Genomic DNA, 13,012 nt, shown 5'->3' with positions numbered 1-13,012 from the left:
CTCAGTTACATTGCTGGTGGGGGAGATCCCAAAGCACTGTCCTGCACCGCTGACCTGGGATCAGTAACCAGAGACAGCTACAGATGTGCCCTCAGTTACATTGCTGGTGGGGGAGATCCTGCAACACTGTCCTGCACCGCTGACCTGGGATCAGTAACCAGAGACAGCTACAGATGTGTCCTCAGTTACATTGGTGGTGGGGTCGGGGGAGATCCCGCATCACTGTCCTGCACCGCTGACCTGGGATCAGTAACCAGAGACATCTACAGATGTGCCCTTAGTTACATTGCTGGTGGGTGGGGGAGATCCCGCAGCACTGTCCTGCACCGCAGACCTGGGATCAGTAACCAGAGGCAGCTACAGATGTGCCCTTAGTTACATTGCTGGTGGGGGAGATCCCAAAGCACTGTCCTGCACCGCTGACCTGGGATCAGTAACCAGAGACAGCTACAGATGTGTCCTCAGTTATATTGCTGGTGGGTGGGGGAGATCCCGCAGCACTGTCCTGCACCGCAGACCTGGGATCAGTAACCAGAGACAGCTACAGATGTGTCCTCAGTTACATTGCTGGTGGGTGGGGGAGATCCCACAGCACTGTCCTGCACCGCACACCTGGGATCAGTAACCAGAGGCAGCTACAGATGTGCCCTCAGTTACATTGCTGGTGGGTGGGGGAGATCCCGCAGCACTGTCCTGCACCGCAGACCTGGGATCAGTAACCAGAGACAGCTACAGATGTGCCCTCAGTTACATTGCTAGTGGGGGAGATCCTGCAGCACTGTCCTGCACCGCAGACCTGGGATCAGTAACCAGAGATAGCTACAGATGTGTCCTCAGTTACATTGCTGGTGGGGGAGATCCCACAGCACTGTCCTGCACCACACACCTGGGATCAGTAACCAGAGACAGCTACAGATGTGTCCTCAGTTACATTGCTGGGTGGGGGGAGATCCCGCAGCACTGTCCTGCACCGCTGACCTGGGATCAGTAACCAGAGACAGCTACAGATGTGCCCTCAGTTACATTGCTGGTGGGTGGGGGAGATCCCGCAGCACTGTCCTGCACCGCACACCTGGGATCAGTAACCAGAGACAGCTACAGATGTGTCCTCAGTTACATTGCTGGGTGGGGGGAGATCCCGCAGCACTGTCCTGCACCGCTGACCTGGGATCAGTAACCAGAGATAGCTACAGATGTGTCCTCAGTTACATTGCTGGTGGGGGAGATCCCACAGCACTGTCCTGCACCGCAGACCTGGGATCAGTAACCAGAGACAGCTACAGATGTGTCCTCAGTTACATTGCAGGTGGGGGGAGATCCCGCAGCACTGTCCTGCACCGCACACCTGGGATCAGTAACCAGAGACAGCTACAGATGTGTCCTCAGTTACATTGCTAGGTGGGGGGAGATCCCGCAGCACTGTCCTGCACCGCTGACCTGGGATCAGTAACCAGAGACAGCTACAGATGTGTCCTCAGTTACATTGCTGGTGGGGGGAGATCCCGCAGCACTGTCCTGCACCGCAGACCTGGGATCAGTAACCAGAGACAGCTACAGATGTGTCCTCAGTTACATTGCTGGTGGGGGGAGATCCCGCAGCACTGTCCTGCACCGCTGACCTGGGATCAGTAACCAGAGACAGCTACAGATGTGTCCTCAGTTACATTGCTGGTGGGGGGAGATCCTGCAGCACTGTCCTGCACCGCTGACCTGGGATCAGTAACCAGAGACAGCTACAGATGTGTCCTCAGTTACATTGCTGGTGGGAGGAGATCCCGCAGCACTGTCCTGCACCGCACACCTGGGATCAGTAACCAGAGACAGCTACAGATGTGCCCTCAGTTACATTGCTGGTGGGTGGGGGAGATCCCGCAGCACTGTCCTGCACCGCAGACCTGGGATCAGTAACCAGAGACAGCTACAGATGTGTCCTCAGTTACATTGCTGGTGGGTGGGGGAGATCCCGCAGCACTGTCCTGCACCGCAGACCTGGGATCAGTAACCAGAGACAGCTACAGATGTGTCCTCAGTTACATTGCTGGTGGGTGGGGGAGATCCCGCAGCACTGTCCTGCACCGCAGACCTGGGATCAGTAACCAGAGACAGCTACAGATGTGCCCTCAGTTACATTGCTAGTGGGGGAGATCCTGCAGCACTGTCCTGCACCGCAGACCTGGGATCAGTAACCAGAGATAGCTACAGATGTGTCCTCAGTTACATTGCTGGTGGGGGAGATCCCACAGCACTGTCCTGCACCGCTGACCTGGGATCAGTAACCAGAGACAGCTACAGATGTGTCCTTAGTTACATTGCTGGTGGGTGGGGGAGATCCCGCAGCACTGTCCTGCACCGCTGACCTGGGATCAGTAACCAGAGACAGCTACAGATGTGCCCTCAGTTACATTGCTAGGTGGGGGGAGATCCCGCAGCACTGTCCTGCACCGCTGACCTGGGATCAGTAACCAGAGACAGCTACAGATGTGTCCTCAGTTACATTGCTGGTGGGGGGAGATCCCGCAGCACTGTCCTGCACCGCAGACCTGGGATCAGTAACCAGAGACAGCTACAGATGTGTCCTCAGTTACATTGCTGGTTGGGGAGATCCTGCAGCACTGTCCTGCACCGCAGACCTGGGATCAGTAACCAGAGACAGCTACAGATGTGTCCTCAGTTACATTGCTGGTGGGTGGGGGAGATCCCGCAGCACTGTCCTGCACCGCAGACCTGGGATCAGTAACCAGAGACAGCTACAGATGTGCCCTCAGTTACATTGCTGGTGGGGGAGATCCTGCAGCACTGTCCTGCACTGCAGACCTGGGATCAGTAACCAGAGACAGCTACATATGTGCCCTCAGTTACATTGCTGGTGGGGGGAGATCCCACAGCACTGTCCTGCACCGCTGACCTGGGATCAGTAACCAGAGACAGCTACAGATGTGCCCTCAGTTACATTGCTGGTGGGTGGGGGAGATCCCGAAGCACTGTCCTGCACCGCACACCTGGGATCAGTAACCAGAGACAGCTACAGATGTGTCCTCAGTTACATTGCTGGTGGGGGAGATCCCGAAGCACTGTCCTGCACCGCTGACCTGGGATCAATCATCCCCGGCTGCGATATTCCTAATGATATAAGATCAATGTGTCTTTATATTACGCCTGTTATGCTTGCCTGGCTGGTGCACATATACCGGGCCCTAATTATACAATAGCACACACTATATGCACTCTGCTATTCGGCTGCTGTCTGCTGAATTCACTAAAACTAATGACTCAAATAATAAATCGCATTCCCATAAACAAGAAAATAACGATTACTGGTGACCTATTTGAATCTTTTTATTTGAAAACTTCCCCTCTTATGTGCGTGTGACGGGGGAGGGCGGCAGGGGGCACACGCAATTATGGCAGGTATCCGCGCTATCAAAATAAGTTCAAAACTCTCGCCCGCATAAATACGCCCACGTATTAAACGACAGAAATGAGAGAATTATTTACTGCTGACAACACGGGTAGGAGTATGGCGCTGCCAGGGAGATTTCCAGGGAAATGAAGTAAACTGTAAAGAACTCTCTCATTTCCTTTCCACTCCTTGGCAGCCCGACCCCAGCACTACATATACAGAGAAGGTAGGTTTACGGGGAGTCATCTCCCACAGAGTGGATATTATAATGAAAAACTGCTGGAAGGATTTTTATTTTCCAACCTGATCATTAGCAGAAGACGTCACGGCCAGAAGATGTTGTCTGGTGAAGGTGTGGAGATGATCAAGGTTCTTGAACAGACAAGGCCCGTTAGTCTTCTCCTCAGCCCATATGCTGTACGCACACTTCACAAGGAAACACCACATTTCTTGAAAAAAAAACAAACGTTTTGCTACCCACAGGCCGTTTAAAGGGTGTCCAGTGACAGTAAACTACAGTAGCTACAAATGCGTCAATAGTTGGAACTGACAATTTAGAAGGCTCATAGGGCCTTATTCTGGTTAGGTCGGTGCAACGTACGTACGGTCCGTTTCACCGTACGTTTCCCATACGGGGTCGGTGAGCGTAAGTCCGCCCACAGAACAGTCGCATACGGACGATCAAAAAAACTGACAATAGGGAGTGGCGTACACTTGAGCGTATGCCACCGTATACGGACGGGTCTCCTCTTAGACACCGTTAACTGGCGTACAACAGAGCGTACGCGACCGTATACGGACGGGTCTCGTCCATTTCCCCACCGACATCTTGCGTATATCTGAGCGTACGCCACAGTGCTAGTAGAAATTGAGTCCAAAAACATCCTTGTTGCTCTTAGATGTGGTTTATGTGTCTTTTTCCATATAAAAAACTGGTATGTTTGTGCTACAGTGAAAAAGTTGACACATGTCGACTTCTGTGAATTGAATGTCCTGCTTTTTAAAGTATACAAAAACACTTTCTGAATGGGTGTAGATGGTTATAAAATAACTACCTTGCCATATATAAGCAGGTCTTAGAATGAATGTTACCTAAAATGAAACCAACCTTTACATGTAGAGAAGTGTAGAAAGATAAGCTTCCAAGGTGTTTGAGGGCTGTGTGTGGCTTGCAGGTAGTGAAATAATGGATTTCACTTAATAGGCTGCAGCATTGCTTATTACATTCAGGTGTATGTGTTTGAGTAGTAATCAGCGTTAATTAGCAGACCCAGGCGTCCGCTCTCATACGGTATCTCTAGGGGGGTCTGGAGCTATCTTTGGCGTCCGCCTGTTTTTGGCCCAAAATGCACGGTGCGTTCGCCGATCGAGGCGGTTGTAGCACCGTACATTTTTGGTGCACACCCCCGTGTACGCCCATGTTTACGCCCAGTTTTCCTCATTCCGGCCGCTCCCCTAAAAACGCCCCCATGCCGCCCACAATGACCGTACTCTTGCGGACAGGTTTTTTCGCACGGATAGACCCGTCCGTGAGCGGTGTGAGGTCGCCGCACCTGCGCATTGCGAAAGCTACGCATGCGCCGATCCGCCCGTATACGGTCCCACCGTACCGAGCAGAATAAGGCCCATAATCCTGAGGAGGATACTTGTGGTCTAGTCTTGATGTTCGGGTGACATTAATGAGATATTTAATAGCTTGGTGACTAAAACAGTCCTTCTGCTGATGGTCCTCAAGAAGGGAAACCTGGAAGCAGAAAAGAACTGGAGTGCCATCAATCGGCATGGCAAAGGAGGACAGACCCTGTGACCGGAGATCTTCATAGATCTCCACAGAGCCACTGGTAGATGAGGGATCCACGAGGACTGCTCAAGCCATACAACATCCAGATCCACAGTTGCCTGGCTCTCTTCAGCCCCCGCACGGCATATAAAGTGTCCTTACTACCAGATACGTCACTATGGGCACTGTGTCAAATTCACTTGAACACCCACAAGGGCCAAAGTATTTGTTAATGCGCGGCTTAACAAATACCGATCGCGAAGTCACTATGGTGGCTAAATGGTCAGTCCTGGTGAGGATTCAGTCAGTCAGGACGGTCAGTCCTGGTGCACATTCCCTGATGAAGACGAGCAGAAACGCATTAGCACCACTGTAGGACACGGTCTTCATCCAACCTCTAATAAAACCGATTAGCATCTTATTCCAGGGAGTAATTTTAGGATACCCAAACAAAACACTGCTCCAATGGGCACTGCACTGCTTCCAAGGGCTAACCACCCAGCAGCCAATCACTTGCAGTGACCAAGGGTGCTAGGATCTCACCGCCAATGGTCGCATACCACAGGGCAGGGCTATTTGTTGGTCAAGTTTGTAGTTGGGTTTTGGTTGGCTTTAAAACTTACTTTTAGTAAATCTGTGGATCCCATTCCTGTTTGTGTAAATATATATATATATATATATATATATATATATATATATATATATATATATATATATATATATATATATATATATATATATATATATATATATATATATATATATATATAAATAAACGATAGCAGCGGCACTCAGGACTTATTCCAATAAACAAACGACTCGTAGCCAAAGACAAGTGACGTTTCAGCCCTTCAGGGCTTTTATCAAAAACAGCTTACACATATATATAGATTATATATAGGTACACAAGAGAGAGAGAAGGTTTCAGCGCCAAGATATTTTTTATATATATATATGTATACAGAAGGATGCTGGTATTTCTAGTTAAGTTTTAGGTGTTTTATTATACCTAAAAAAGATCTATATATATCTTTGTAAAACACTCCCCACTCATAAAAATGGGTGTCAGCACGAGTCCAAAGCCAGACGTTGGTGAACCGTCTGTACAGAGTAGAGATTTTTGGGGAACTATATTTTTTGGAGCTCGGCGATCGGTTTAACTTGATAAATAAAATTAAAATCAGATTTTCATTTTAAATTTCTGACATTTTTTTGAAAATCTGATTTTAATTTTATTTATCAAGTAAAACCGATCGCCGAGCTCCAAAAAATATAGTTCCCCATATATATATATATGTTAAAATAGGACAAAAGAGGCGCGCTTCATAGTGTAAAACCAACATTTAATGTAGACCACAAACAACCACACACGGTATAGCCAGATAAGACTCATACCAAGTTAAAAACAGCTGTGGGCTTTTCTGTTTGTTTTGACCCTACTAAATGATCGAAACAAACTGACCAAAAACCAAACTCAATCTTATGTAAATATACCTCTCATTCCCGAATCCAGCCCTCCCCAGATACAGCTGGCCGTGAAATGTGAGACCTTTGAGCAGTTACCGATAAATACACACAATGTAGGATTAATTTGCAATCCTTGCGCTCTCTGAATATTATTTCACACTTATCTACACGTAGGTATGTAATACGGGCCTCACAGGCTCAGAGAGAAATCACGGAGAATATACTGATCCGGACAATGGGCCTAATTCACACCTGATCGCTGGTCTGCTACGTTTCGGATCGCAGCCATCAGTTAGCAGCCTCCCCGACAAAGTGAAATCCCGCCCTGTGCACAGCTGCGAATGGCATGACGTCAGGGGTCCTCCCACAAAATGCCTGGATCCACCTGCATTTTTCCTGGTCGCTCCTATGAAATGGCTAGGTGAGACCCCCAAACGCCGGACTCCTTTCACTTTCCCGACGCTTGCTTTTACCGCAGGGAGAGCTCGGGCATGCGCACTATGACCCATGTGAACGCGCAGTCCTTCGGTAACCACTGCGGATTCGCGGCCCGGCTTACAAGTCTGACTGACAATGTCATTTCAAAATGTAAATAAAATGTAAAAGAGTACGATGCAGAAATCCAGGACACCTACGACAGGGGCCACCGACACTTCTGCTGTGGGGGGGGTTTACAAGGTGTAGGGCCTCCGCAGCACCTGGCTGCTCCCCAAGAATTGGTCTCTTGGGACACATTTATTCCTATGTCTATACAAATCGCTTTGCTCCCTTTAAACAGATACCACATGTCATACTGTCTGTAGGTGAGCAGCCTGCCCTAACAGAAACCTTTGGTCACGGGATGAAAAGATGTGATGACAGAGTAGTGACTGTGACCTTTGATTTCAATAATAGACTTATGCAGGATGAAGGAACCATGTGTCAAACAGAATAACAACTAACAGGTTATACATAGGAAAAGATCATGAAATATATACATAACGTGCAAGCTCCGTGTGATTCTGTCCTGCCAGGCCTCTGTTTTCCATTAAATAGCAAAATAAGACGTGCCAGCAGCTCCTGCTGATTAAAATGATATGCAGCATACCTATATTCTGTGTGTGACCGTGGTTGTATCTGCGGGAGAAATGGAATGTTGCAGTGTTTTCCTGGAAAGCACTGTAGAATAGCATTATGTATATTGTAAATCTAGCCTCCTTTTGCTGTTTAACGTGAGAGGAGGCTACATCTGTATGTCACACTTTCAATATCAGGGACAGCAATATGAAGGCAATGTGATTACTCTGATCACCCTAGCAGTGCCTCCGCCACATGTCATGTGATACAGTCAGAGAACACACAGAGCCTCAGCTAAGTGGTCCGCACAGTGCTGCCCCTACAGTAGTAGATCACTGTGGATTGGAAGCGGTGTGGCGGAGGAGGGAGAGCCTGGATAGCGGCCAGTGTGCACTGAGTCTCTGAATTTGCATACGATGCAGCAGCTGATTCTTTTCTCCGTGCCAAGTTCCTCTGTGCTCTGTATACAGACTCATTCTCACACAGACATACAAGTGGGATGCGGTCAGGATCAAGTATATCAATACCAACCCATGCTATCGTCCTATATCTCAGCTCCCATGCCTCTCCAAGCTACTCGAGAGACTTGTCTACTCTCGCCTAACAAACTTTCTTAACTCCAACACCCTATTAGACCCGCTTCAGTCAGGCTTTCGCTCTCAACACTCCACTGAGACAGCACTGACTAAAGTGGTGAATGATCTGGTAACAGCTAAGTCTAAAGGCCATTACTCACTGCTTATTCTTCTAGATCTTTCTGCTGCATTTGACACTGTGGATCACACGCTCCTTTTACAAACACTACACTCCCTAGGTCTTAATGATACAGCCCTTTCCTGGTTCTCATCTTACCTATCTGATCGCTTCTCTGACTCTACTTCCTCTTCACTACCTCTGTCAGTCGGAGTTCCGCAAGGCTCAGTCTTAGGTCCTCTGCTTTTCTCAATCTATACCTCCTCGCTTGGCAAACTAATCAGCTCTTTTGGATTTCAGTATCACTTATATGCGGATGATACTCAAATCTATCTATCAACCCCAGAGTTGTCACCAGTGGTTTTGGGCCGAGTCTCTGAATGTCTCTCTGCCATCTCATTTTGATGTCTTCTCGCCAACTCAAACTCAATATTTCCAAAACTGAATTACTTATATTCCCGCCAACTAAGAACAGTTACCATCCTGATATCTCCATCACTGTTGACAACTCGACAATCTACCCTACCCCACAAGCTCGTTGCTTAGGGGTCATCCTCGACTCTGACCTGTCCTTTGTTCCCCACATTCAATCTGTCTCCAAATCATGTTACATGCATCTAAAAAACATATCCAAAATACGGCCGTATCTCACACAAGCCACTACTAAATCTCTTATCCATGCACTCATTATATCCCGCATTGATTATTGCAATAGTCTCCTAACTGGACTTCCCAAGAACAGACTTTCACCACTGCAATCCATTTTAAATGCTGCTGCTAGGCTGATCTTCCTTGTAAGACGCTCATCGTCTGCTGATCCGCTCTGCCAGTCCCTCCACTGGTTGCCTGTATATTACCGTATTCAATATAAAACACTTCTACTTGCATATAAAGCTATTAACCATACTGCACCAGCATATATCTCTGTACTTATCACAAAATATCTCCCATCTCGGCCACTACGCTCTGCACAAGATTTGCGTCTCTCTTCTGCACGGATCACTAGCTCTCAGTCACTATTACAGGACTTTCATCGGGCTGCTCCCATCCTATGGAATGCCCTTCCACGCACAATAAGACCCTGCACTAGCCTCCAAACTGTCAAGCGTTCCCTGAAAACTCACCTCCTCAGGCAAGCCTATCATATTTATATACCACACACATAACCCTCTGAGGCACTTATGTATTATATAGCTTCCCTTCTGGACTTGTAACTTGTTGGGACTGCTATGCTATTACTGGTGCCTGTCCTTGTGTTTCCCTCCTATATACCTAATAGATTGTAAGCTTGCAGCAGGGCCCTCTAACCTCCGAGTCTGTCTGTTGTTACCCAGTTTGTTTTATCACTGTCTACTATTGTAAAGCGCAATGGAATCTGCTGCGCTATATAAGAAACTGTAACGGAATCTGCTGCGCTATATAAGAAACTGTAACGGAATCTGCTGCGCTATATAAGAACCTGTAACGGAATCTGCTTCGCTATATAAGAAACTGCAAATAAATAAATAAAGGTGTCAGATAATCAGCGGAGTCTCCTGGTGCATCCTAGTCGCATCGCAGTGCAACTAGGACGCAATTTTTTTTTTTAAACCGCGCCCAACGCTAGCAGAGTTGCACAGAACCTGGCGGCTTACTCATACCAGACATCTTACGCTGTGTGGCGTATTGAGCCTAGCTGTACGAGGACACATATGTGCCTGGGTTACACCAGCAGAGGTGGCTGCACAACGGTGGTAGTAAGTAATGTACAGTATACAACGTAAGCCCCGTACACACTGGAGGATATTGCAAAAGATATTGCTCAGAAAGGGTCTTCTAAGAGATATGTTTTAAAGTCGTCTGGTGTGTACACTCAATATCGTTAACGATTCGCGCTCTCCTCTGCTGAACATGCAGGTCAGTTTGGCCATATCGGGTCCCAGTGACCTCACGGAACGATATAATTTACTGATATCGTTCAATGTCTACACTCGTAACTTACACCAGTGATCAGCAGCAAACGGCCTCTGTCTTGTGGTCGGCATGTAATACATTAAATGGATCTGGTGCATGTCCATGGCCACTGATTAAGGTAACGCTATGTGTTACTAATAGCTATACATTAATAAAGATACCAGGCTTCAGCGCAGTATATATATTATCACAATCATTTCCTCCTACCGTTCTTTCTCAGTGCCAGGGCGGCCTTCAGGAACGGCTTATTGATGCCCCCGCTCTCATACGTGCTGTGGAAGGCCTCTTCCAGGGAGAAGGAGTCGGGGAGGGTGACCCCAGATTCCTCCGCAAACACCCGACATTCCTTGTTCATTTCTGTAACAAACTGACAGCACAACCGTCCCATTACTTCATGTCGGGATACAGCACATGAGATCTCTGCACAGAAACACCCGTATACAGTATACAAATGTGACAGCATCCCTGATGACCACACAGGGCACTGCAGGGGAAGGGGGGAAGCAGACGCCAAACACAGAAGGCTGTCCAATGAGCTCCGTAAGCCGGCACTTATCCGGGACTCTGCTTCACATGCCTCAGAATCCCCGATAAGCGCGCCCTGGAGACCCGGGAACTTGTGTCATTGCCCGATAATGGGTCATTTACCACACAATTGCATAGCCCGGGCTGTGTTCACCGTGCAGTAAAATACTACATGTAATAGGACAACCCATAAATCGGTTACCAGAAGATCTGAGACAAATAGTCACCCTACAGAGAACTTGCTGGACAGCTCGCACCATTATACAGGTCATGGCTGCGACCGCTACAGGCATAACTGGCAATAGAATGTACTCTGGAAGCCATGAAATCCTTGTCTCTGAGCTCATCGGCTGCGTCTGAGACAGAACAGAGCAATCGGAGAGTGTCAACAGCGGCAGCATAGGGATCATTTATCCCTATGTAATTATAGCACACAGAGGGCCCGCTGGACGCAGCGCGGCAGTACTGTGCATGCGCCAGAGCCGCACTGCGTAAGAGGATATATCTGTAACGTGTGCGACAGGTAGTCAGCATTTGCGGGTGGTAACGAGGGGCGTGTCCTCCGTTTTCATCAGCGACCAGAGATGGTCGCAGATGAAAATGACACATTGCCGGGAGAAGGGGCAGCGGAAGTCGCTGGTCGGGGGAGCATCCTCCTCCGACCGGCGACCATTAGGGGGCTCAAAACAGGAGCGCGCACCCGGCGATTTGTCACCGGTGCACACTCCAATCGCTGGCAATTTCTCGCTCATATTGCCAGAGATTTTTTGCCCGTGTGTACGTACCTTAAGTTCCATAGTCAGCCACTGCAAATCACACATATGTGTGCACCCTCGGGAGGAAATGGGTGGTCAGCTGACATCCGGTGATCTGACACGCGCCCCCCCCCACACACCCATGTCACGGCCTCATTACCATGAGAATGCCCAGCGTTCTCATGGAAACACCCATGAAACGCTGGTCGTTCTCATATGGTATGCCCCTCTCCGCCCCCCCACCCACTGTCCTGGGATCCCACTATTCTCTGGGTGCCATAGGTCGGGCTGTGAACGATTCGCAACCAGAATACCCTCCTCTATCTATTATCTTCTAGATCAGTGGTTCTCAACCTTGGTCCTCAGGAACCCAACAGTGCACATTTTCCAGGTCTGCTCACAGAATCACAGGTGAAATAATCAGCTCCACCTGTGATTTTTTTTAAAGTGTCAGTGAATAATAAGTGCACCTGTGCACCTGCCGGGTGACCTGGAAAACGTGCAGTGTTGGGGGGTCCTGCGGGCCTAGGTTGAGAACCACTGGACTAGAAGGTGCTAAATAAATAGTAGAATCTGATTGGTTGCTATGGGCAATAGAACGTCCATCTTAGTATATATACCCCTTATATCCCAGGTGATCAGATAACAAGAGTCCTACATTACCTGAGAGAACGGAATCTGTCCCCTCTCAGCCCGGGCGAAGGGTCCATCCGAGCCACTCCTCACAAAGGCATTTGCAAAGAACCCACTGTTAATAAAGCAATGTTACATCAGCTTGTTTTATGCCAATGATACTTCTCAATGAATGTTTACATACAGTATAAGAGCTCCGACACAGAAATACAACAGAGGGCAATAAATGAGGAAGAGGACGGTCTGTGGCCACACACAGGTCATGTGGTAACTTGCTCAGTCAGTTGAAGTGAGCAATATGGTTTTATTGACAAGCAGCCATAGGCGGCAGTGGAACCATAACTCCCAGCCTCTGCCTGCCCCATAGGGGGGAGTGATTTGATTGAATTAGGTCAAGAACATCTGTTTTGGAACATCACGGCCATAGTGACTTCCATTTCCCAGGCCACGCATAAGGGTTCTCTGCGCAGCTGCCAAGGTGGTGGGGCCTGCCATGCTGACCGGTTAACAGTGATCAGCAGCTTGGCAGACACTGGCGAGGGGCCGGTCAGGTAGCGCACAGCATGGTGCGGCCACAAATGTTGCGCCAGGCAAGTGGTTAAAGACATTTTTCAGAGGATTTAGAAAAACAATGCTGCGTACTGGAGCTGTAACATGTGCTGCAACTGCACTGTGACCTCTATGTAACTGATTATAGGACACAGGAGCATTCCCACACTTACACACACCAGTACAGGGGGGTAACCCCTC

The 13,012-nt window shown here is 48.5% G+C and overlaps 1 protein-coding gene across 1 annotated transcript in view; it reads right to left on the bottom strand.

Annotated features, from left to right (window-relative positions):
* The window catches only part of EPHX2 (epoxide hydrolase 2), a 96,575-nt gene that overhangs the window by 81,945 nt on the left and 1,618 nt on the right, over positions 1–13,012 (bottom strand). The window contains exons 2-3 of the mRNA XM_083178844.1: positions 12,293–12,377; positions 10,557–10,716 (exon numbers count right to left, since the gene is read on the bottom strand). Of these exons, the coding sequence (XP_083034970.1) occupies positions 10,557–10,716; positions 12,293–12,377 (245 nt within the window). The remainder of the gene's footprint in view (positions 1–10,556; positions 10,717–12,292; positions 12,378–13,012) is intronic.

The sequence above is a fragment of the Crinia signifera genome, chromosome 3 (assembly GCF_055691185.1).
Source record: "Crinia signifera chromosome 3, ASM5569118v1, whole genome shotgun sequence".
Classification (NCBI taxonomy): domain Eukaryota; kingdom Metazoa; phylum Chordata; class Amphibia; order Anura; family Myobatrachidae; genus Crinia; species Crinia signifera.
Note: the sequence above shows the minus strand (reverse complement) of the source record. Positions and strands in the feature narration are given on the sequence as shown.